Source organism: Castor canadensis, chromosome 9 (genome assembly GCF_047511655.1).
Source record: "Castor canadensis chromosome 9, mCasCan1.hap1v2, whole genome shotgun sequence".
Lineage (NCBI taxonomy): Eukaryota > Metazoa > Chordata > Mammalia > Rodentia > Castoridae > Castor > Castor canadensis.
Window position 1 is genome coordinate 111,205,114 of NC_133394.1, and position 26,801 is coordinate 111,231,914.

At 40.7% G+C, this 26,801-nt stretch overlaps 1 protein-coding gene across 2 annotated transcripts in view; it reads right to left on the reverse strand.

The window, feature by feature from the left end:
- Spmap2l (sperm microtubule associated protein 2 like) overlaps positions 1-26,801 on the reverse strand; it is an 87,715-nt gene that overhangs the window by 10,750 nt on the left and 50,164 nt on the right. For both annotated transcript variants that reach the window (XM_020181781.2, XM_074042186.1), the window contains one exon: positions 20,640-20,771. In XM_020181781.2, the coding sequence (XP_020037370.2) occupies positions 20,640-20,771 (132 nt within the window). The remainder of the gene's footprint in view (positions 1-20,639; positions 20,772-26,801) is intronic.

Genomic DNA, 26,801 nt, shown 5'->3' on the forward strand with positions numbered 1-26,801 from the left:
TGTGTGTGTGTGTGTGTGTGTGTAGTTTTGTTCTACTTTATGCATCCCCTTCGATGAGACAACTACAGAACAACATCTGAGGCACCAACTCCAGGACTGGAGATTGAGACGGACACCCAAATTATTAAGACTGAAACTGCACTGCATATAAACTTGGAAGTTTTTTGGGTTTTTTTTTTTTTAATTTTCTATTTTCCATTTTATTTTAATTCATTTTTTATATAGATATTTCTTTCATTTACTTATTTTTTATTTTTTTTATCTTTGATTTTCAATCCTCTCTCTGTCTGTCTAATGTCTGTTCAGCTTACTGTCGATTAGTACACTAACATTCCCTGTTTATACCTTTGAAACTCTCTTGTCTGATACCTTGTTCTGCTTTCTCCCTCTAGTCTGTATATTTCTTTTCCCCTTTTCTTTAACTTCTTGCTTTCCATCTCAGCTCACCCTTCCATTCTAAATATTACCATTGTTATTATTACAAGCTAGAAAATACTTAATTGGACACAGTACAGGGACAGTAACAACACCAAGGACAATGACGGGAAGACAGAAAAAACAGGGAAACCAGTTTCCCCACAGCAAAAAATTAGTACAGGAACCAGAGGGGAATGAAGAGAACAGAAACTCAGATCCAGACTCCAACAAAATGAAGATAAACTATGCCAAAGGACCCAATGAAGCCCACAAGAATAATTTAAAAGAAGACATACTACAAGTACTCAATGAGAATTTTATAGAGATGATACTGGATAGGGTCAACCAAAATGTACAGGAGACACTCAAGAAATTCCAAGACAATAAAAATAGAGAATTTGAAAAAGCAAAAGAAGAAATAAAGGAAACCATAGAAGCACTGTATAAACACCAAAGTGAAACAGAGAACACAATGAATAAACGGATAAATGAACTCAGGACAAAAACAGACAACATTAAAGAAGAAAACTGCCAGGATATGGAAAACCTCAGAAAAAAGAACGAAACAGAACTGCAAAAGAAAACGGAAGGCCAATCCAGCAGAATAGAACAAACAGAAGACAGAATCTCAGAACTTGAAGATGAAATGGTAATTAAAGGAAAAACTGAAGAACTATTAATTAAACAACTCAAGACCTGTGAAAAGAAAATGAAAGAACTCACCGACTCCATCAAAAGACCAAACTTGAGAATCATGGGCATCAAAGAAGGAGAAGAGGTGCAAGCAAAGGGAATGCGTAATATATTCAACAAAATAATAACGGAAAATTTCCCAAATCTAGAGAAAGATATTCCCATACAGATGCAAGAGGCCTCCAGGACACCAAACAGACCAGATCAAAATAGAACTACTCCATGACATATCATCATTAAAACAACAAGTTCAGAAACTAAGGAAAGAATATTGAAGGCTGTAAGAGAGAAAAAACAAGTAACATACAAAGGTAAACCCATCAAAATCACAGCAGACTTCTCAACAGAAACATTAAAAGCAAGAAGAGCGTGGGGTGAGATCTTCCGGGCACTGAATGAAAATAACTTCAACCCCAGGATACTCTACCCAGCAAAGCTATCATTCAAAATAGATGGAGCAATAAAAGTCTTCCATGATAAGCAGAAACTAAAACAATATGTGACCACAAAGCCACCATTACAAAAGATTCTGCAAGGGATCCTGCACACAGAAAGTGACATCCAACTTAACCATGAAAAGGCAGGCAGCACCAAACCACAGGATAAGAAAAAGCAAGACAGTAGAGAGTAACATCAAGTTAGGTACACACAATCAAACCTTCAAACAACTAAGACAACTAAATGGCAGGAATCACCACATACCTATCAGTACTAACGCTTAATGTTAATGGACTTAATTCACCCATCAAAAGACACCGTTTGACAAAATGGATTAAAAAAGAAGATCCAACAATTTCTTGCTTACAGGAGACTCATCTCACTGACAGAAATAAGCATAGGCTTAGGATGAAAGGCTGGAAGAAGATTTACCAAGCCAATGGCCCCCGAAAACAGGCAGGAGTAGCAATACTTATCTCTGACAAAGTAGACTTCAAACCTACATTGATCAAACGAGATAAAGAAGGACATTCCATACTAATAAAAGGGGAAATAGACCAAAAGGAAATAATAATCATCAATCTGTATGCACCCAATGTCAATGCACCCAATTTCATCAAACATACCCTGAAAGACCTAAAAGCATATATAAACGCCAACACAGTGGTTGTGGGAGACTTTAACACCCCATTATCATCAATAGATAGGTCATCCAAACAAAAAATCAATAAAGAAATCCAAGATCTAAAATATGCAATAGATCAAATGGACCTAGTAGATGTCTACAGAACATTTCATCCACCCTCTACACAATATACATTCTTCTCAGCAGCCCATGGAACCTTCTCCAAAATAGATCATATCCTAGGGCACAAAGCAAGTCTCAGCAAATATAATAGAAATAATACCATGCATACTATCTGACCACAATGCAGTAAAAGTAGAACTCAACAACAAAAGTAAAGACAAAAAACATGCAAACAGCTGGAAACTAAATAACTCATTACTTAATGAAGAATGGGTCATTGATGAAATAAAAGAGGAAACTAAAAAGTTCCTGGAAGTCAATGAAAATGAAAACACAACCTACCGGAACCTATGGGACACAGCTAAGGCAGTCTTGAGAGGAAAGTTTATAGCCATGAGTGCATATATTAAAAAGACTGAAAGATTCCAAATCAATGACCTAATGATACATCTCAAACTCCTAGAAAAACAAGAACAAGCAAATCCCAAAACAAATAGAAGGAGAGAAATAATAAAAATAAGAGCTGAAATCAATGAAATAGAAACCAAAAAAACCATACAAAGAATTAATGAAACAAAAAGTTGGTTCTTTGAAAAAATAAACAAGATCAATAGACCTCTGGCAAACCTGACTAAAATGAGGAGAGAAAAAACCCAAATTAGTAGAATCAGGAATGCAAAAGGGGAGATAACAACAAACACCATGGAAGTCCAGGAAATCATCAGAGACTACTTTGAGAACCTATATTCAAATAAATTTGAAAATCTAAAAGAAATGGACAGATTTCTAGATACATATGATCATCCAAAACTGAACCAAGAGGAAATTAATCACCTGAATAGACCTATAACACAAAATGAAATTGAAGCAGCAATCAAGAGTCTCCCCAAAAAGAAAAGTCCAGGACCTGATGGATTCTCTGCTGAATTCTATCAGACCTTTAAAGAAGAACTGATACCAACCCTCCTTAAACTGTTCCATGAAATAGAAAGGGAAGGAAAACTGCCAAACACATTTTATGAAGCCAGTATTACACTTATCCCAAAACCAGGCAAAGACACCTCCAAAAAGGAGAACTATAGGCCAGTCTCCTTAATGAACATTGATGCAAAAATCCTCAAAAAAATAATGGCAAATCGAATTCAGCAACACATCAAAAAGATTATTCACCACGACCAGGTAGGCTTCATCCCAGGGATGCAGGGGTGGTTCAACATACAAAAATCAATAAACGTAATAAACCACATTAACAGAAGCAAAGACAAAAACCACTTGATCATCTCAATAGATGCAGAAAAAGCCTTTGATAAGATCCAACATCATTTCATGATAAAAGCTCTAAGAAAACTAGGAATAGAAGGAAAGTTCCTCAACATTATAAAAGCTATATATGACAAACCTACAGCCAGCATTATACTTAATGGGGAAAAACTGAAAACATTCCCTCTAAAATCAGGAACCAGACAAGGATGCCCACTATCTCCACTCCTATTCAACATAGTACTAGAATTCCTAGCCAGAGCAATTAGGCAAGAAGAAGGAATAAAAGGAATACAAATAGGTAAAGAAACTGTCAAAATATCCCTATTTGCAGATGACATGATCCTATACCTTAAAGACCCAAAAAACTCTACTCAGAAGCTTCTAGACATCATCAATAGCTATAGCAAGGTAGCAGGATATAAAATCAACATAGAAAAATCATTAGCATTTCTATACACTAACAATGAGCAAACGGAAAAAGAATGTATGAAAACAATTCCATTTACAATAGCCTCAAACAAAATCAAATACCTAGGTGTAAACCTAACAAAAGATGTGAAAGACCTCTACAAGGAAAACTATACACTTCTGAAGAAAGAGATTGAGGAAGACTATAGAAAGTGGAGAGATCTCCCATGCTCATGGATTGGTAGAATCAACATAGTAAAAATGTCGATACTCCAAAAAAGTAATCTACATGTTTAATGCAATTCCCATCAAAATTCCAATGACATTCATTAAAGAGATTGAAAAATCTACTGTTAAATTTATATGGAAACACAAGAGGCCACGAATAGCCAAGGCAATACTCAGTCAAAAGAACAATGCAGGAGGTATCACAATACCTGACTTCAAACTATATTACAAAGCAACAACAATAAAAACAGCATGGTACTGGCACAAAAACAGACATGAAGACCAGTGGAACAGAATAGAGGACCCATATATGAAGCCACACAACTATAAGCAACTTATCTTTGACAAAGGAGCTAAAAATATATGATGGAGAAATAGCAGCCTCTTCAACAAAAACTGCTGGGAAAACTGGTTAGCAGTCTGCAAAAAACTGAAACTAGATCCATGTATATCACCCTATACCAAGATTAACTCAAAATGGATCAAGGATCTTAATATCAGACCACAAACTCTTAAGTTGATACAAGAAAGAGTAGGAACTACTCTGGAGTTAGTAGGTATAGGTAAGAACTTTCTCAATGAAACCCCAGCAGCACAGCAACTAAGAGATAGCATGGATAAATGGGACCTCATAAAACTAAAAAGCTTCTGTTCATCAAAAGAAATGGTCTCTAAACTGAAGAGAACACCCACAGAGTGGGAGAAAATATTTGCCAACTATACATCAGACAAAGGACTGATAACCAGAATATACAGGGAACTTAAAAAACTAAATTCTCCCAAAACTAATGAACCAATAAAGAAATGGGCATGTGAACTAAACAGAACTTTCTCAAAAGAAGAAATTCAAATGGCCAGAAAACACATGAAAAAATGCTCACCATCTCTAGCAATAAAGGAAATGCAAATTAAAACCACACTAAGATTCCACCTCACCCCTGTTAGAATAGCCATCATTAGCAACACCACCACCAACAGGTGTTGGCGAGGATGCGGGGAAAAAGGAACCCTCTTACACTGTTGGTGGGAATGTAGACTAGTACAACCACTCTGGAAAAAAATTTGGAGGCTACTTAAAAAACTGGACATCGATCTAACATTTGATCCAGCAATACCACTCTTGGGGATATACCCAAAAGACTGTTACTCCAGAGGCACCTGCACATCCATGTTTATTGCGGCACTATTCACAATAGCCAAGTTATGGAAACAGCCAAGATGCCCCAGCACTGACGAATGGATCAAGAAAATGTGGTATCTATACACAATGGAATTTTATGCAGCCATGAAGAAGAACGAAATGTTATCATTTGCTGGTAAATGGATGGAATTGGAGAACATCATTCTGAGTGAGGTTAGCCTGGCCCAAAAGACCAAAAATCGTATGTTCTCCCTCATATGTGGACATTAGATCAAGGGCAAACACAACAAGGTGATTGAACTTTGATCACAAGATAAAAGGGAGAGCACACAAGGGAGATAGGAGGATAGGTAAGACACCTAAAAAATTAGTTAGCATTTGTTGCCCTCAACGCAGAGAAACTAAAGCAGATACCTTAAAAGCAACTGAGGCCAATAAGAGAAGGGGACCAGGAACTAGAGAATAGGTTAGATCAAGAAGAATTAACCTAGAAGGTAACACACATGCACAGGAAAGTAATGTGAGTCAACTCCCTATATAGCTATCCTTATCTCAACTAGCAAAAACCCTTGGTCCTTCTTATTATTGTTTATACTCTCTCTTCAACAAAATTAGAGATAAGGGCAAAATAGTTTCTGTGGGGTATCGAGGGGGTGGTGGGGAGAGGGAGGGGGTAGGGTGGGTGGTAAGGGAGGGGGTAGGAGCAGGGGGGAGAAATGACCCAAGCATTGTATGCACATATGAATAATAAATAAATAAACAAATAAAAAGATATGCTGTTCTTAGTAACGCTTGCTAAAAAACTGGCTTATAGAAGAGACTTTATGTTTTATCAAGATAATTGATTATAAAATTTATTATTCATTTAAATGCTATGCAAAAGTACAGGGCTAAAGTTATATTTTTAATACAAAGTGACAAATAGTTGGTCAATAAAAAAACAAGTCTATTTGGGGGAACTGGCACTGTCTTCATAAATTTACAAGAACTCTAAAGACTTTGATATTTGTTACTGCTGCGTACCTACATCTGTGTAGCTGTGATGTTAATTGTTACTGTCTTTAAATGTTAAATGTGTTTAAATTCTCTTAGGTTTTAGGTCCCTGGCCCCCTTGGGGAGGGTGGAAAGTCCTGAGGCTATCATTGAAACCAGGTCCCCTGGCCCATAGCTACTTGCAAAATCCCCTTGCTTACAAAATTGCAGAAAACTTCCTGTCTTTCAACTAGCTGTACTATTGAGCCTTTCCACCTGGTGATCACTGACAAACAGGGGCCAACACCTTGCTATTCTGTAGGAAGGATACCCTCCCTCCTCTGCCAGATGGGCCTCCTATAAAACCCATAACCCATTTCAGCCGAGCTGCTGCACTCTGAACCTGAGAGTCAGCCCAGGTGCCCCAGTAAAGCTTTCTTTTTTACACATGGTGCGGTCTCTGTTTGGCAGTTCCTTACATCTGGTATAACCCGAGAGAGGTTAACAGGATGCCCCTGCCCTGGGCTAGTCCCTTGGCTTTTGTGTCCTGCCCTCTTCCAGACCCAGACTGCTGAACTGACCCCACGTGCCTACAGACTGCGGACCCTGGACCATTTTGCCTTGCTGGCTCTCCCACCCACCACTAGACTCCCTCCTACTGCTCTCCACCTACCGTACTCCTCTCAGACTCAGTAAGTGTCACCTTTCTTGGGGCTATCTGTTTTGTAGTGCTATGTCAGGTGCACCTCCTACACCTGCCAGGGCACCCAACAATTACCACAGGGACACCTGTCTAACCGGTTGGGCTTTCTTGTGGAATGGTGACCCAGGTCGGAGATACCCACCTCTGGGAATTCACTCTGGTGACACTTCTTCCTCTCTCTCTCTCTCTTTCTTCTCTCTGTCTTCTTTTTCTCCACAGAGAGCGAGAGCTCGACAGTCCCCTCCAGCTTACTTTGACCAAACAGCAACTGGATGATTCTGCTCTCCTTGCCTGAGTCACATAAGGGAGGCTAGACCTCGACCGAGATCTATGTTGGCCTGACAAGTAAACTCACCAAGGCACATACCCCTCTCTTACTCTCTCTTTCTTTTCTTCCAACTACACCATGGGGACCACACACTCTAAATTTCATAGTTCCACTCCCTTGGGATGTCTTCCACTCACTTGGGGACCTTGGTCTCCAACAAGATATTAAGCCCAAGCGTCTAATCTTTTACTGTAATACCGTTTGGCCTCAATACAAATTAGATAATCAGTCCCAATGGCCTGAAAATGGCACTTTTGACTTCCACATCCTACTGACCTGGACAACTTCTGCCACCACAACGGCAAATGGTCCAAGCTTTTCTCTATCTTTGATCTCGACCCTCCCTTATTAAATCTTGCCACACTTTCCAAATTCTTCTCGCCCATGACAATGCCCCCTCAAAGTCTGTGTCTCTCCCTCCCACTGACCCCCCCTTCAGAAGATTCCTCCCTTACTTGTGACCTCACCGACTTGGCCCACCCACCTCCCAGCTTCTCTTCTCGCTGACCCTCCACCCCGACCTCTTCTTCTACCCCATCCTCCTACTGCTCTGACCCACCACCTCCCTCATCCCCTGCCGGCTCATCTAAACCCCCACCACCATATTCCCCTTCCAAGATGGTCACTATTGACCCTGTGCTGTCGCCCCCCCAGCCTGCCAAATCTACATCTCCCCTGGCCCCTCCTACACCCTCACCCTTCTCTTCTCTGCCAGCATCTCATATGCATTCCCACACCTCTTCCCAAACCCAGCCAGCCCATCTATACCATCTCCAGGAGGTGGTGGGAGCTGATTGTATTATTAGAGTCCATGTGCCCTTTTCCATGACTGATCTCTCACAGATAGCAAAAAGGCTTGGTGCCTTCTGTAATGATGCAGCCTCCTACATTAAAGAATTCAAATATCTAACCCAAGCATATGACATGACCTGGCATGACATATATATTATCCTTTCCTCTACCCTAAATTCAGATGAGAAGGAAAGAGTTTGGCTGGCGGCCCAGGCACATGCCGATGATGTACATTGCACTGATCTCACTCTCCCAGTGGGATCTATGGCAGTGCCACGTGAGGACCCACATTTGGACTATCAAGATCCCTCCATGCTGACTGCCTGAAATTATATGCTCACCTGCCTCCTTGCAGGGCTACAATCTGCTTCCCACAAGGCAGTTAATTTTGATAAACTTAGAGAAGTTATCCAGCATCCAACTGAAAACCCCACCGACTTTTTGGGACGCCTGACAGAAACCCTAACCCGCTATACTAAGCTTGACCCTTTCTCAAGGGCAGGAATGCTTATTCTCAACTCCCACTTTATTTCTCAATCCTCCCCTGATATTCGAAAAAAACTTAAGTGGGCAGAGGATGGCCCTCAAAACCCCTAAGGAGATCTTGTGAAAATGGCATTTAAGGTATTTAACAACCAGGAGGAGGCCCGAGACCACCATAAGGCCCAGCTCTTGGCAGCTGCCCTGAGGCCACCCCCTCAGTCTTCAAAAGGGGCCAGACAATGCATGCTTCCAGGGGCCTGCTTCATATGCAACCAGATGGGACGCTGGGCAAAAAACTGCCCTTCACCTCACCCGCCACAAGGACGCTGTCCACAATGTGGCCAGAATGGACACTGGAGGGTCAGCTGCCCCTCTTTGCCTCCACAAGGTAGGTCAGTCTTCCATCCCCATTCCCATTAGACAGAAGGCCTCATGGATCTCTTGGGCCTGGCTGCAGAAGACTGATGCAGCCCTGGGACCTTGGCCCCCCTCAAGATCACTTCGGAGGAGCCCAGGGTAACTGTCCAAGTAGCAGGTAGGCCAGTTTCATTCTTAATAGATACGAAGGCCACTGACTCAGTGCTACGTGACTTTTCAGGTAAGCTTTATCCTTCACAGATCTCCATGGTGGGGGTGGACAGTCTCTTCCACCAGCCAAAAGCTACTGGTCCACTCTCATGTCATATATCAGGTTTTTCCTTTATACATTCTTTCCTTATCCTGCCCTCCTGCCCCACTCCTCTGTTGGGAAAGGACCTTCTCTCCAAATTTCACTTCACCTTTTTCTTTAGACCCCTGTCCACCACACTGGGCCACGCCTATGTCCCTTTTTTGATGGTACTTAGAAACTGTCCTCCTTTGCCAGCCCCAAACTCTTTCCCTTTGCCCCTGATCTCATTGACCCAACTGTCTGGGATATCTCCTCCCCCTCCGTCACCTCCCACCATATACCAGTCATGATATATCTTAAAGACCCCAACTCACACCCAAGTAGACCTCAATACCCTATCTCTCTTAAACATAGGTGGAGCTTAAAGCCCCTCATTGACAAGCTCCTACATAAGGGAATTCTTAGGCCTACACATTGTCCATTTAACACCCCATCCTCCCTGTCCTAAAACCCAACAGGTCACATAGACTGGTTCAAGACTTAAGAATCATTAACTCAGCTATACTCCCTACCCATCCTGTGGTTCCCATTCCCTACATGCTACTATCTCGTATCCCCACAAACACCACTTACTTTTCTGTTCTTGATCTCAGGGATGCCTTCTTCACTGTCCCCCTCCACCCAGATTGTCACAATTTCTTGCATTTATTTAGGAGGACCCGGCCTCAGAACTGGCCCAACAGCTAACTTAGACAGTCCTTCCTCAAGGTTTCCAGGATGGGCCCCACTTCTTTGGCAGTGCTCTGGCACAGGACCTATCCACACTTGACCTCCAACTTAGTACTCTGTTCCAGTATGCAGATGATCTCCTCCTCTGTAGCCCAACTCTCACCAGTTCTCAAAACCATACTGTCTTATTACTCAATTTCCTAGCACAATGGGACTATTGTGTTTCACCCTCAAAAGCTCAACTCTCCCCAGCCTCAGGTAAAATACCTGGGCATTCTCCTTACACCAGCTTCCAGAACAATTACAGTAGATTGTAAGGCCCACATAAGAACATTAGTGGTCCCATCTACAAAAGGAGAAGTACTTTCCTTCCTATCTCAGGACCTGGGTTCCCAATTTTGATCTCTTGGCCCAGCCTCTCTATGAGGCTGCAAGGAGGTCTCTAACTGAGCTCCTCGACCCTGCCAAACCCATTAAAACTCCCTTTCTCAAACTCCAACAGGCCCTCCTTCAGGCCCCAGCTCTCTCTCTCCCAAATCTAGAAGACCCTTTCAAAACTGTATGTCACTGAACAAGGAGGAATGGCCTTAGGAGTGCTGGGACAGATGAAGGGTCCCACCTTTGCCCCTGTAGCCAGCTTATCCAAACAGCTTGATCTGGTTATCAAAGGCTGGCAGCCCTGCCTGCGTGCTTTGGCTATAGCAGCCCTGCTAATCCAGGAAGCCTCCAAACTCACCTTGGGGAGACCCACAACTGTCCTATCCCCCCACCAACTGACTGACCTCTTGTCTCTCCAACCTGTCTCCCTTGAGATTTCAGCTTTTCCATCTCACTTTTATAGAAAGTCCAGATGTTACCCTATAGACTTGCCCTCCCCTTAATCCTGCCACCTTGCTTCCTGATGGCACATCCTTAAAACGCTCCTGCTTAGAAACTCTAGAAACTCTTACACACTGTCAACCTCATCTATCCTGATCACCCCTACCTGATCCTGATGTCTCCTGGTTCATAGATGGCAGCTCCTCACTAGACTCAGAAGGCAAGAGACGTGCAGGCTGGGCTGTAGTGTCCCTTATGGAATTTAAAATCCCTTATGGAATTTATTGAATCTACCCCTCTCCCTTGGGGCACCACTTCGCAAAAGGCAGAACTTATAGCTCTGACCAGAGCCCTCACTTTAGCTAAAGACAAAAAAGCCAACATTTACACTGACTCTGACTATGCTTATCACATTATACATCACCATGCAGTCTTATGGGAAGAAAGGGGCTTCCTCACCACTAAGGGAACTCCCATTACCAATGGGACACTGATCCTTCAACTACTCAAAGCCTCCTACCTACCCTCTAAGGTGGCAGTTATCCATTGCAAGGGACACCAGCCAGAAACAACAGAAATAGCCCATAGCCCAAGGTAATGCCTTTGCAGATAAGGAAGCAAAGAGGGCCAGCACTCAGACTCCTCCCTTGGTCCTCTTCATAACCTCACTAAGAGTCAGCCCTACATATACTCCAGAAGAGTGTGCTCACCAACTTGGGAGCCACATCAGGATCAGGATGGCTCCTTCTGAATGAAAAGTTTATCCTTCCTGGCTCACAGGCCAAACAAATCCTAAAGGCCATCCACAAAACCCTTCACATTGGTGCTAAGCCCTTTCTTCACTTTCTCCAACCCTTATTCTTTCACCCTTCCCTCACGTCTCTTATAACTAAATTACTCAAGAATGCCCCACCTGTGCCCAGGTCTCTCCTCAGGGTGGTCTCAAACCACCCCCAACCTTCTCAGCCCACCAGCTCCGGGGCTCTATACTTGGAGAAGACTGGCAGGTCAATTTTACCCACATGCCAACCCACAAAAAACAAAAGTATCTATTAACTCCGGTGGACACCTTCTCAGGGCAGGTAGAAGCCTTTCCTACTATGAGGGAATCTGCTAAAGTGGTATCTACCCATCTAATCAAGGACATTATCCCCCGATTTGGACTACCCCAGATCCTACAGTCAGATAATGGCCCAGCATTTATCTCTAAGGTGATCCAAATTGTCTCCTCCACTCTAGGAGTAACATGGAATTTACACATTCCCTATCACTCCCAGTCCTTGGGAAAAGTGGAAAGAATGAATGGACTAAATAAAGGGCATCTAAAAAACTGTCTATCGAGCTCCATTTACCCTTTACCCAGCTCTTGCCACTGGCACTGACTTGGATCAAGGCCACCCCCCAAGGCCCCTCTTTCTTAAGCCCTTTTGAAATCATGTATGGCCACCCATTTCTCTTGGGTAATCTGCCCCCGACAGACCCTGCCCCTCTGGCTGACTATCTACCCTATCTTAATATTCTAAGTCAACTTCTCAGGGAGCATGCAGATAGGATCCTGCCTCAACCTTCAGAGGGCCCTATTAACCTGTTCAACCAAGAGACCTTGTCCTCCTGAAAGACCTTTGACCCACTCCTCTGGGACCTCGGTGAACTGGGCCACACCTGGTCATCCTCACAACATCTACCACTGTCAAGCTCAACCAGATCCCCCAGTGGCAACATCTCTCAAGGATAAAATATTGCCCACCAGCCTCAGACTCTCCCACTACACCTAAGGATGAATACTCTTGCATACTGCTGGGCCCCACGCATATACACCTCTCTCACAAAACCTCACTTCCTTCAAATCCTGAGTAACTTCCTCATCCTTTCTGTCTTCCTATCTTCCAGCTCCCAGGCTGACCCTTCCCCTCCAGGGGTGCACTATGCTTGGCAATTTAAGGTGTTTGCTACTGATAAAAACCCACATACTCTGCTTAACTCCACCTTCTGTCCAACTAAGGGATGCCAATCTTCTATCTTCCTTACCTTTGATATATCGAAGGCCTGCTCTGCCAATTGTGAAGTGGTCTGGAATGACATACACAACTCACCTAAATATCTTTGTCTCATGACTGACCAGACCATCCAATACTGCAGGGATCCCAACTGGGGAGGCTGCCCTTATTGGAGCTGCAATTATCACTGGGTATATGGTACCAGATGGTTTGAAAGGCAATATGGTCTCCCAGGTCAATGTCTAAAAAAGGTGGGGTCCAGCCAGGTAATATTTGAGACCACAGATTCCTGGGATGACAAGTGGAGGGCATGGTTTATGTCAGAACCGGCATAGACCCCCGGGAAAGGATCACCACAATAAGAACCTATGACCAGGCACCCAGCATTTCCCTGGACATTGCCATTGACATCATACAGGAAAGCTCATCAAAACTAGAAAAGGAGGTTAAAACTCTTAAAGATGCAACTCTCCACCCAATCACTTGGTCCCAGATTTGAAAAGATTCCTTTTCTCTTCTTCACAATTTCACTAACCAAACCTCTTATAAAACAGATTGCTTCATCTGTGCCTCCTTACAAAAACCTCTTCTGACATCGGTTCTCATATCAAATATAATCCCCAATAAAACCACTTGCACACTCCAGAGCCCTCTCTCAGACTCCAATCAATCCCTCTTCATTCTCTAGGATTAACAGGACCCTGCTGGTGCACCTCAAAGGAGGATACCTCCTCTCTATTAGCCTGCTCTTCTAATGTGACTATTGCCCCCAGGAGTCCCTTACTAGTCCATCTGTTTTGGTGTCAGTCCATGTTATAGAACTGTGTCAATGCTAGTACCCCAGGTCCTTGTGTCCTAGTCTTTGTGGTGCCACAACTAACTCTCTACACCTATAATGAATTTGCCATTCTGCTCCAACCCTCTCTCTCTCAACCTCCCCACCATTTCCGGAGAGCAGCATTTATCCCTGTTTTAATTGGGATCAGCCTCACTTCCTCGATTGCAGCTGTGGCATTTTCCGGGGATGCCATAGGCCACAGCATCTCTCTCTCTCAGTGACTGGGTGACCAACTTGCAGCCTCAATGAAAACATCTTCAGCAGCCTTACGTCTTCTCCAAGCCCATCTTTCCTCCCTTGCAGATGTCACTCTCCAAAACAAATGAGCACTAGACCTGCTCACCACAGAAAAGGGAGGTACATGTATGTTCCTCGGAGGGGAATGCTGCTACGATGTAAGTCAGTCTGGACAGGTAGAAGAAAGTATCAAAACTCTCCAAAAAATCACTTCCAACATTAGACAACAATACCCCAGCCTAACACAGGCTCAGCCCTTTGGGTTCTGGTCCCCAATGCTAACATGGATGGGCTGGGATGTAGCTCGGTGGTACAGCGCTTGCTTAGCATGCTTGAGGCCCTGGGTTCGATCCCAGCACCAAAAAATAAAAGACAAAAAAAACCCTCTCCCCAGTGCTAACTGGGACCTCTAGCAGCCATCTTCTCTCTGCTCCTTATTATCCCTTGCCTTTTTAGATGCCTCCAGGATTGCCTAGGGGAGCTCAGCAGACAGACCTTCCACCCGATGCTACTACAACCTTCTCTGGCCTACCAACAACTGGCCTTGCCTGCAAATAAAGCCTAGGAGGAACTCCACTCCCGGGGACCTCTCAAATTCTGGCCAGATCCCCTCTTAACGAAGCCCCCACTCAGTAGGAAGCAGCTAGATCAAACAGTACCCATATTACCAACAAAAGGCTGGAATGTTAGGTCCCTGACCCGCTTCGGGTGGGCGGAAAGTCCCGAGGCTGTCATTGAAACCAGGTCCCTGGCCAACAACTGCTTGCAAAATCCCCCTGCTTACAAAACCGCAGAAAACTTCCTGTCTTTCAACTAGCTATATGTATGGAGCCGTTCCACCTGGTGATCACTGACAGAGGCCAACACCTTGCTGTTCTTTAGGAAGGATATCCTCCCTTCTCTGCCAGATGGGCCTCCTATAAAACCCATAACCCATTTCAGCCGAGCTGCTGCACTCTGAACCCAAGAGTCAGCCCAGGTGCCCCAATAAAGCTTTCTCTTCTACACGTGGTGAGGTCTCTGTTTGGCAGTTCCTTACATTAAATATGTTTTCTAAAATCAAAAACAGTTTCATTTAGTTAAGGATTTGACACTGGTCACCCATAAAGTTTATCTGTAATTTAAAAAGAATATTGTAACTTATTTAAAATTCATTTACTTTAAAGCAAAATGAAAAGGGGAAATTTATCCTATTGATAGAATGTCATTTTTTTACATTAGAATATGAGTTTTACATATATAGTTGAGATAAGGGAATGTAATAGTACTAATTAATGCTGTCCATCACAATTATTACTCTAAAATGCAATAAACATTTAAAAACACTCTAACTTAACTGTTCTCTGCTGATAAAATTAGGCTTACTTACAGCCATGAGGTTAAAAATTAGGTTTACTTAAGCCATGAGGTTAAAAATAATGGGTCTTTATGTGAGAGCATTTAAAATAGGCAATTTAATTAGAGGCTTTATTTTTAACAATTAATTATTTTTGTTTTAAAATTTATAAAACTTTGTTCTCCATAGCTCAATGTAGTATGTCAGATTCTAAACTTGTTTAAGGTCCTTTCCAACTGTAGATCTGTAAATGGCTGGTTCTACAGGATTTGAATTCTTAGCTTTCTAATAACAAAGTTTTATGAGGCAACCCAAGATCTAATTATAAACACCTGGAGTAAAGTGGACCCTAACATAGCCCCTCAAAGCTTAAAGGTTTACTGCCATTTGCCCAAGTCCTAATAATCCTAAATTCAGATAAGCCTTTAAAACTAAAAAACAGGACATTGTATTTTTAAAAAGGTTCTAGAGCCTATGATTAATACTCCAAAACTATCAAATGATGTCACATCCAAAGAGGCAACAAAACCTTTCAAATCCCACCTTAGCTTGCTTCAATTTATCTGGTCTTTTCATTAGCATGCCTAACTCATGGACACCTGTGTCTCAGGGGGGAGGTCTTTTATTCATATAACAGATTGTTATTTTGAGCCTCTGTTCCATGTGTTGTGTTCCATTTGAGAGACCCTTTGGAAAGACTAGGTGATCACAAGAAATGCTGTCACCATGATGAAGCTACCACATGTCCAGTGCCATCTTGCCACTCCCTAGGAATAGGAAACTCATGGGTGACGCCATCTTGCCATCCTCTAGGAAAATTATAACTAATGTGATTAAAATTCTCTAGATTAATATAGTTTCTATACATGTTCTTTTTACTGATTGGTCTGTTAAGGACTGGATGAAGGGTAAAGTGTTTGGATTGGAGATCTGTTGTGAACTACTTCGGAATCTAGCTGACTAAAAGAAATGGTTTGTTTAACAAGAGTGCACTCTAAATTAATGTGATTGCTTTGTGTGTCATTTTCTGAGTTTTCTGTGTACATCTTTGTCTACTACCAACTGAGGCCACTTAATTTTTACTTTTTTGAGCTCATTATTCACGTTTATATTCTTTGGCATGGCTAGGTCATAATGTCTGTGTGTGTGTGTGTGTGTGTGTGTGTGTGTGTGTGTTCATATGTCTTTAGGATGGTTCTCAAACTGCTTTTATAAAGTTAATGTGGACAACTATCTCAAAAGTTATCTAAAGTTCTAATCCCAACCAGGCCTAACTATTCTCTGACTCATGACCAAAAAAAAAAGTTTTTTTTATAAACAATAATCTCAATCTGTTTCATTCTATCATGAGTATAATTTACATTTACTCTTTTATGATTAGGTTTATTGACCCATGTGTTCTCATAGATTGCTATTATTTAATTTGAAATTAATTTACTTCTCTTCCTAAGTCTTTTAAAGCATAAGGTTGCTAAGACTTTTATTAAAAACGATGTTATCTAAATTTCAGTTTTTACAAAGCTTGCTTTAAGATACAAATCAAGATCTAAAAGCTTGTAAGTTTATATATGTATAATTGAGTTGGCTATAATTTAAAGTTTGCCTAGAGAGTTTTCTAAGATCAATATTTAAGGTACAAATGTGTATTTTTTAAAAATGGGTTTCTGTTTTATCAAAACAACTATCAGGATCTTTTGGTGCTGCAGACTGATACAAAATTTTACCAAAACCAAACCCTTAAGTTTTTAAGAGTCTACAAAAAGGTAATTAATCCTAAAATACCAAATTATGCATGTCATTAACTCCCAATGACTGAGCCTGTTATTTTTGGGCTCCAGGGGCTACATGCAGATCAACAACAACCCTGCTGTGTGTCCCAAGTCATTCCGTCAGTTAACATCAGCATCTAGGATGTGATTTCTTAACAACACTCAAGCCATGGCCCTCAGTCATTGGCTCTCTTAACTTTATGCTAATTCCCTTATCTCTGTTTCTGTATCTAATTATTTGAGACATTAATCTTAATTGGTTTATTATTTAAAAAATATACGTGTTCTCCCATTTTTCTCAGTTTACAAACTGACTACAATCCCATGGCCTAAAAACTGACCACAAGCAATGAGTTTTATCAGGCAAGCTTACCTTGGTGAGATTTAGATTTGATAGTTAATTTTTACTGGTTGTACAAAAAGCTCACTTTAAGATGTTTCCCTTGTAACAATCAACAGATTGTCTTCCTACATAGGAAGGCTGTTTTGGTATCAGCATCCCTCAAAATACCCCTCATGCTGGGGTGGAAGAGACAGGCCCTTAGGAGAACCGATGACTCAAAAGACAGAGTACTCTGCCACTTGCTTCCTCTAGCGACATCTGATGGAAACAGGTCAAAGCAACTTGTGTTGAGGCTTTCAAAATGTACCAGGAAGGATGCTTCACAGAGCTTAAAAGTTCTCATTTTTCTCTTTCCAAAAGGGCAACTTTCCTCCTTTCCTTTGCCTTTCTCTCACTCTCCACCAGCCACTATAGGGAATTCCATTCAGGAGCTCTCGTGCAGGGGTGGAGGGATGAATGGATTTTCCTCCTTCCCTTCCCTCTCTTTCCGCCAGCCAGCATAAAAGAAGCCAACTTATTCACTTGGTTGTATCCTTAAGCACTGGGAAATGCTTTCATCCTACTAGCCAAAAATGAAATGTCTAGTTCTCTTCATGGCCCAATTAAAATTATTTACTATCCTTATACTGCCTAAACCCTACGGTATTTTTATAATAACACTAAAAAAAATACTGCTAGTGCCTTGTATCTAAATGTTTCAAAATCATTTATAGAGTTAAAAATGTATACATGTAAATAGCTATAGATCTTTTATCTAAGGTACATTCTATCTAATAAGATCTTTGGCATTTCTGCTCTTCACGACAAATTCTGAAAGTTCTGCCATTTAGGCCTGACACCTTTCTGTTAGATCAACGTTGGTTTACCTGACATCCGTTTGTCAGATAAGCACTGTTTTATCTGACATTGGCTAGATTATATCCAATTAAGCATCAACACAGGGGCTATTTGAAAATATTAATACTGCTTCCCCTTGATAGAATAATAATGTCACCATTTCTAAATCCACGGCCATTTTACCCTCAGACCTCACTTGAGAAACTCCCAAGGACAAATTCCCACACTCTAAGACAGCCCCACCCCTACCAGAGACTGCCGCGCATGCTCGAACTTCCGTACCCTCCCCCTTCTATAAAAGCCACACCTGGTCCAGGCTCACTGCTGCGCCATCTTTCCCCCGGCCAGCCTGGCAGTTCAGGCCTACCATTAAACTTTGCTCTATGGACGTGAGACTTTTCTCGTGAGCTTTCTTTGTGAGTGGTGTTTTTCCTAACACCCCTAACCAATGGAAAAATTGGGGGTCTTAGTTGTCAGTACTGTATTAACATTACCGACAACCACTAATTTACCTAACCAAAATTCAAGGTTTACGTTATAATTAGCCATGGTTACTTTAAGTTTTGTCATTACAGTTCTGATTCTTCAGGAACATTTACAGGCAAGCCCATGAAAAATGACTCCAACAAGTGCTTGTCTATCTACTAGCACAGTCATTCTTAAGTATTGGGGTTGTTTTGTATTTTCCTTGTAAAAACTTTATAACTGTTACCTACTGACACTTTACAACAATTTACAGGTGCTGGTTCATCCCCTATAGGACAGACAATTAAATTTAATTAAGCCCAGCCTGAGAGCCATTTTTAAATAAATCTCTTTGTTGCTTAATTTGGCCAAAAAGGTTGCCTTGGCACTGACTTCTGATCTGTTTGATGTGTTGCTTCCCCTCCTCGGTGGGACAAAATCTGACTTTCTGGGAGAAGCACTCCTGCTCAGAAGAACAAAACTCCCAAATTGGCAAAATCTTCAGAGATGACTGTTCAGAGAAACAGTTTAAGAGGATTCGATCCCCGAGCAGTCAGCGTCCCCCAACTTCTCAGAGGAGCAAGGGGCATTCAGCCACCTGAGACAGTTCAAAAAGACTGCAAATGAGGGGACTTCTCCAGATGCAGATTGAGTCAGTTATGCCACACCTCTAAAAGTAACCAAAGCTGAGTGTTTTTTTAAAAAGGGCTCTAACATATGTGCGCTAATATTTAAACCTCCTAGGCTTCTGGCAAAAGGCAAAGTCATGTCTTTGTCCAGGGCCTTCTGCTTAAACAAAGGCAATATGACTTTCAGTGGTGTCTAACTTCTGCTTAGGGATGCTGTTGAGTCGTCTTTCTGCACAGACCTTACTCATTAATGTTTACTCTCTAATTGACTAACACCTGCCCCCAGTACACCTGACCCCTAATGTGGTCAGTGTTTAACTACCCACTATAGCGACAGTCCAAAATACAGGGCCATCTAAGAGTTAAAAATAGCTATAGGCATAAATACCTATAGGTAAAGTAACCATAAGACTCCCTGTCACTTCTCAAAATTACTTTATCCTTCCTGCCATACCTGACAGGGCCCCTTCTGATGCTCCTACCATTGTTAATGTTTGGGTCATTCCTTCTCAGCCAGATTTATCTCTACCAGAATAAAAGCTTTTAGGACCCAAATCATGAGACAACAAGGCTGCCAATCTCTACAAATGAAAGAGATCTCCATGAGCAACCCAGATCTCCATGAGGAGCCTTAACCATGGTGGGCAATAATTCAAACACCTTATGTCCAAATGAGCCCCAAGGGAAAGAAATAGAGAAAATTCCCTTTATAGATAGGGTCTGCTACCACTTTCAGCTCAAAGCAGATACTGAAAATGGACTGCCCCCCCTTCAGCAACCCCCAAAATGGAATTTTTTGGAATAATGTCTCTCAAGGGGAATTTGAGGCAGGCTAGAAGTAGGAAAAGTTTGGGGTTCATGTAGGTTACCTGGGGATGGCCCAGACCACAAGAACCTGACTGGGAATAGCCATGACCCTCCCCACTTGTTCATTATTAGGTGGGAATCTCCTGGGTCTGCCCTCCACATGGTGTAGTATAGGTTTTAAAAGCACTCTCTCTCTGCTGGTGGGCTCCACCTGCGCCCCACCATGCTCCCTTTGCATTTCTTTTCCTAACTTTTAATAAACCCCATTTATACCCATGCATTCTGCTTGGATTCTTCCACATGGGAATGCAATGACCATCGTCTTCTGAAAACACCATTTTGCAGTCAACAGAATGACTAAGGCTCAGGAAGATTGTCCTAACTTATCGGGCTACTAGAGGTGAGGTGGGAATTTGAACATAGCTCCTGCTAACTCATTGCCCTAACTCCTCTGCCTCTCTCCATATCATGTGCCTAGGTCTTCCTTTCTGCCACAGACTGCATGCAAGATTCTCTTTTCAGCCATTTTGGGCCATGCCTTGTTAGGCAAAATAGCACCTTAGGAGCAACCAGAAAGAGCTGAGGGATGGTGAGGCAGTGATGCTTACAGGACGGATGGGCAGTTCACTTCTTTCTCTTTCATAGCACAGACCCTCTAACTTGATTCTTGGGTGGGCAAGGTCTACAGTTCTTGGAGTTGCAACAGCACTCAGAGCAGGAACTGAAACCCTGGTTTCAGTCTAGGGAAGAAAAACAAACAGTAACTGTAAGAATCAAATAACAAACACTGTTTAGTTCAAAATTACACAATATTGTGTGACCTGGGGACCGTGTTTCTCACTGGGAGCCAAAGAGATAGAAATCTCACAGTAACTCCTGATCACAGCTGACGGGACCACTTTCCATTTTTCTTACACTAGATGGTAGTAGCTTTTCAGGAATTGAACTGTTAAGCTACAGATGTGGAGGAAATGTCAAAGAATGTTACATACTGACTTAGAAGCAATGGCAATGCTGGTTTGTGGGTTGATAAGTGCATCCTAGAGGGCAGGCTCAGCCCTATCACAGGAGAACACTTCAAGAGGCAGACTGTACTTTATTCTTAATGATTTTGTATGATAGGACTCCCATTATCACAACTCGCAATACCAAAGGGCATTTATATCAGTGGCTCTCTTCTAATTGGAATAGATAAGAAAAAGAAACCAAAGCCAAGAAACAGCAGAACCTCCACTCATCTGAATTGTGGAAATTTGTTCACATCCCAAGGACTTCTACCTAAATTACTTGTACTTATGCAATTACTTTGAAGGGGAATATAATCAATAACTGGAAAAAAAAGTTAAAATAGGAAAGACATTAACTGTGGGTAGAAAAATAATAGATAAAATAATTTCCAAATTTGGAAATTCCTTCCTGGGTTGTTTAAATGATGCAGATTCAGTACTGACAGTGATTATGTGCATTAATTAATCTGTTCCTCTCCTGGAGCATCACTTTTATTTCTGCTTCTTTAATGGCGATACCAAGGCACTGAGATTCAGTAGTTTAAGTTTATATAGTTAGTAAACAGCAGGGCTGGGATCCAAACTGAAGGTCATGCACATCCGTGCAACCCTAATTAGCATAGGAGTACTAATTAAGCATTTCCTATGAATGAAGCTTTGTCTCCTAACTGAATACATGACAACCACTGTCTTCAGTTAAGACTTTCAATCTAAAAGGAAATAAAACAAGCATTCATTAATCAATTATACTATGTAAGACACAACAAAGAATAGTAGAAACATAGTTGATTGTAAATTTTTCTTTTTGTTTTTTGGCAGTATTGGGGTTGAACTCAGGGCTGTGCACTGCTAGACAGGTGCTCTACCTCTTAAGCTATGCTTCCAGCACTTTCTAATTTCTTTTTATTCTAAAATTCACGTGAAAATGAAAAAGACCTAGAGCAGTTGAAATAAATTGGAAATGGAGTACAGAGTTGGAAGACTTACACTATCTTATTTTGATACTTATTCTAAAACTGTAATGATCAAGGCAGTATGGCATTGACGTAAGAACAGACAAGTTAATAATTACAGCAGAATTCACAGTCCATAACTTAGACCCAAAGTAATTCAATAGAGAAAAGAAAGTCATCACATTGTGTAAGAAAACTGAATATCCACACGGAAATAAAAGGAACTTCAATTTCTAAACCACATATACCAAAAAAACCTAATTCAAAGTGGATTGTATGCATACATTTTTACATAAAAAAGTAAAAATTGTAAACCTTATAGAAGAAAATACAGAGTACCTTCACACATGGGAAGTAAATAAAGACTTCTTAGTCGGGACACCAAAAACATTAACCATAAAGGAAAAGATTTATAGGTTAAACTTCATCAAACTTAAAACACTTTTTCTCATAAAAATGTCATTAGCAAAATTAATAGACTGCTCACAAAGACTAAGGCATGGTGGGACACACCTGTGATCCCAGCTATTTGGGAGATGGAAATAGGGAGATTTGAAGTTTGAGGCTAGCCCTGGCAATGTTAAGGAGACCCTTTCTCAGAAACACAATACACACAAAAGGGCTGGGGGCATGGCTTAATAGATGGAGCAAGGGCCTAGCATGTGAGAAGCCTTGAGTTCAATCTCCAGTAACAAAAAAAGAAAAGAAATGGGCTAGTCATAGATGGGGAGAAAATATTTGCAAATCCACAACCTTGACAACAGACATGCATTCAGATAAATTTTGCAAATTATTAATAAAAGGAAATTATTGCAACTCAATTTTTAAAACAAGCATAAGCTTACTAAGCCAGAGCAACTTGCCTGGGCATGGTGGTACATTCCTATAATTCTAGCATATGGAACTGAGATAAGAGGATCATGGGTTCAAGACCACCTTGGGTTAACATGGAAAGTTCCAGGCCAGCCTGAACTACATAGTTAAGAACCTGTCTCAAAAAAAGAAAAAAAAAAGATAGAAAAACTACTCATACACAAAATGATTGTGGTGTAGAAAATACTGAAGAATCTTTAAAAAAAAAAACTACTACTAAGTAACAAGTCATAAATGTTCAGCATTGACAATCATTTTGGAAATGCAAATTAAAACCATGATAAGACACCGCTATCTACCAAAATGGCCAAAATTTTATACAATCGACAATGCCAAATGTTGGCAGGTCTGTGAGGCATCTGGCCCACTCAGACATTGATGGTAAAATAGAAATGATACATGAGCTTTGGAAAATAATAGTTTCTTACAAAGCAAAATCTATACCTACCTATAATTCAACAATTCCACTCCATTGTTTTTACCCAAGATAAGTGAAAACATATGTTCACAAAATATCTGTGCATGAATGTTCATAACTGCCTTACTTGCAGTAATCCCTTTGGAAGCATCCCAACTGTCCACTAATGGTGACTAAATAAACAGATTTTGATATAATTATACAATGGAAAATACTTGTCCATAAAAAGAAACAATCTATTGATACACTCAATAGTATGTGTGAACCTCAAAGTCAGTGTGCTGGGCAAAAGAAGTCAGGTACCAAAGAATATATGTTGTATAATTTTATGTAAATCAAGTTCATGACAGGCAAAACTCATCTGTCTTGCAAGGGAGCTGAGCAGTAATTGCCTCTGGGACAAGGAATGGAGTGGGAATTGACTGGAAATTGTCAACAGGAAATTTTCTGGAACAATAGAAATATTTTGTACCAATCAGGGCTGATTTGGGTATTGAATGATTATATACATTTGTTAGCTTATTAAGCTCTACACTTAAGATCTATGTATTTTGTATAATTACAATGCAGTAATTTCAAGTTGTAAACTGGAAAAATATTTGTACCATATATAACAAATGAAGAATTAATACTCCTAACATGTAAAGAACTTCTATGAATCAATAAAAAATGTACAGACCAGCAGAAAAATAAGGCCATGAATAAACAAATTAATCAACAAAAATATACACAGTAAATAAATGTGGAAAACTATTTGAATTTATTAGTTATCAAGGAAATGAAAATAATTTTAAATGAGATTCTGTTTTATTATATAATTAACAGTCTGTAAAGTAGATAATATGTAGTGTTGGTAAGACTGCAGTGAAAAAGGCAGCCAAACAATTATGGGTATGTAAGTCAAAAATCACTTTTTTGGGAACAAGTTTTGGAATTTTATATAAACCACTCAAAAATATTCATACCCCTCCCTTGATCCAGGAATTTTACTTCTTGAATTTTTATTCTTGGGACACAATCCGAGAGGCACCAGTGAGGAGAACGACCTTATAAATTAAAACAGCAAGCCAGACAAAGCCATGTGAGAGCTCCAGAGTTCGAGTGCACAGTACTCTTATGAAATGAGACTCTGAAGAGTCACAGTGTCTTCAAGTCAAAAGTCTTTAATTCTCCACGTGGGAGCTCCAGATACAGGGAAGCAGTACAAACAACCACAGATATAGGCTAAGAGAGCTATGAGACCAAGATGTTTAAGTTTTGTAGGCTCTAGCAAAGTTACTGCACAAAGGGGGCCATTGAGGTAAGGCGTTCTCACTGCATAAGACCAGTCTCTGGACCTAAGTAGCCTCAGGCGCCTGTGGAAGTAACTTGGCTTCCTTTAGGGGCATGTGTGATTGTTAAACTTAAGGAAGATTTATACTTAACTGTCAAAAAAAAAAAAAACCTAAAAGAATCAAATCCTATTTTGGATTAATAATAAATCTGTGCAATAAATGAAGAAATTTGAATATGGACCCTAGGGTAGGTATTCTATCAGTGTTAAATTTCCTGATTTTGATAATACTGTGTTTCTGTGGTTAGGTCAAATAATGGCTTTGTTCTTAGGAAATTAGCACTGAAGGGGAAAGGGATATGTCTACAGCTTACTCTTGAAAAGTACTCAGAAAGAAGTTATATACACACATAAGTACAACATACACACCGGAGGGAGAATAATAAAGGAAGGAGAACAAAATGTTAATTTTTACTTTTTGGTACATTTGAAACTATTAAAACAAAAAGTATATACACTAAAACCCAACGTATGTGTGTTTAAGAGGATTTGGTCCATTAGAGTGGTAAACTTACACTGCAATTTGAAATATATAACTGAGGAATTTATTTAGAATATGACATTAAATTGAAATCTCACATATGTGTTCATTCTTAGAACATTAAAAAACTTCAGTTACACTATATTTATAAGTTTAATATACTAAGGCTGGCAGAGTGGCTCAGGCGGTAGAGCTCCTGCTCAGCAAGTGTGAAGCCTGAGTTCAAATCCCAGTACCACCAAAAAAAAATTTAGTATGTTAGATTTTAAGGTAATGATTTAATATTTCTGAAGGTTTTGTTTGCCAATGTAGATGTCTGAAGTAAAGTACTTAAAAATAATTCAAATGTATTTATAAATATAGTTTAAGTTGTTTGAAGTCATTTTTATCTAGGTTGAAAAACATAACCAAATATTACTCAGGATTTTAAAAATTGATTATTAAAAACTGCTAACATTATAAATATAACAATAAAACCTAAAAGCAAGCTAAACCTAAAGAAAATTTGATTTTTAAATTTACAACATAGTACTCCTAACTACTAACCATGCTCAAGAATACCGAAAGATTAACACCACTGGGTGTGGCAGGAGTTGTTTAAGTGTCTATAAATTCTTTCCTACTTCTCTCATTAAGAGGTAGGGTTCATGTCCCCGCCCCCTTGAATCTGGCCAAACGCAACTGCATCAGTCAACACAGTATGATTGTAGTGACTTGTGACTTCCAAGGCCAAGACATAAAAAGCCCTATTGTAGCTTTCACCTATTGTCTTGGAATGCCTCCCCGGGGACACTGTTTTAGGATACTCCTCTGAACATGGCTGCCATGCCTAGACAGGTCTATGCCATAGGGAAAGGCCATATGAAAGTGCTCCTGTACATATCATCAATTGAGTCCAACCTCAAGTCACCAGCTAAGCACCACATATGGGTGTCTTAAGGACTGAGTGTTGTGTCTCTCTAAGATTCTTATGTTGAAGCCCAAATCATCAGTATTAATGCACCAGGATCAGGGGCCTCTGAGAGGAGATGAGGTTTATGGGAGGTCATGAGGGTGCTTCCCCATAATGGGGTAACTGAGTTTTTTGTTGTTGTTGTTTTTACATTTATTCATATGTGTATACATTGTTTGGGCCACCTCTCCCCCTACACCCCCCACACCCCGACCCAGGGTAAGTGTTCTTAAAAGCCAAGAGTTCACTTTGTGTATCTCTCATTCTTTCTCTTTCTCTCCTTGTACAAAAGGTCATGTGAGCACAGAACAAGATGGTAACAGCAAGCTAGGAAGTGGGACCTCACCAAGAAGAGAATCCACCAGCATGTTAACCTTGGATTTCCCAGCTTCCAGAACTGTGAGAAACAAACACCTTTAGTTTAAGTTACCCGGTATATGATATTAGGTTATAGCAGCCTAAGCTGACTTACACAGGTACGAAGGAACTCCTAATAATTCCAGCCCCCTGCATTCATTTCAGACACCCACGTTAATTACAGATTTCCTAGCGTGGATCAGAGATAAACCATATCTTTCCTATCAGAATTTCTGACACATAACATCCTGAGTGTAATTGTTATTTTGCATGATTAAGTTTGTGGATGGTTTAGCATCAGGCTACAGACAACTAGCCTAGTACCAATATTTCTTTTAGATTTTGTTTTCTGAGCTGATTAGATTTACAGGCCTTAATTAGTCCACTGATACTGGT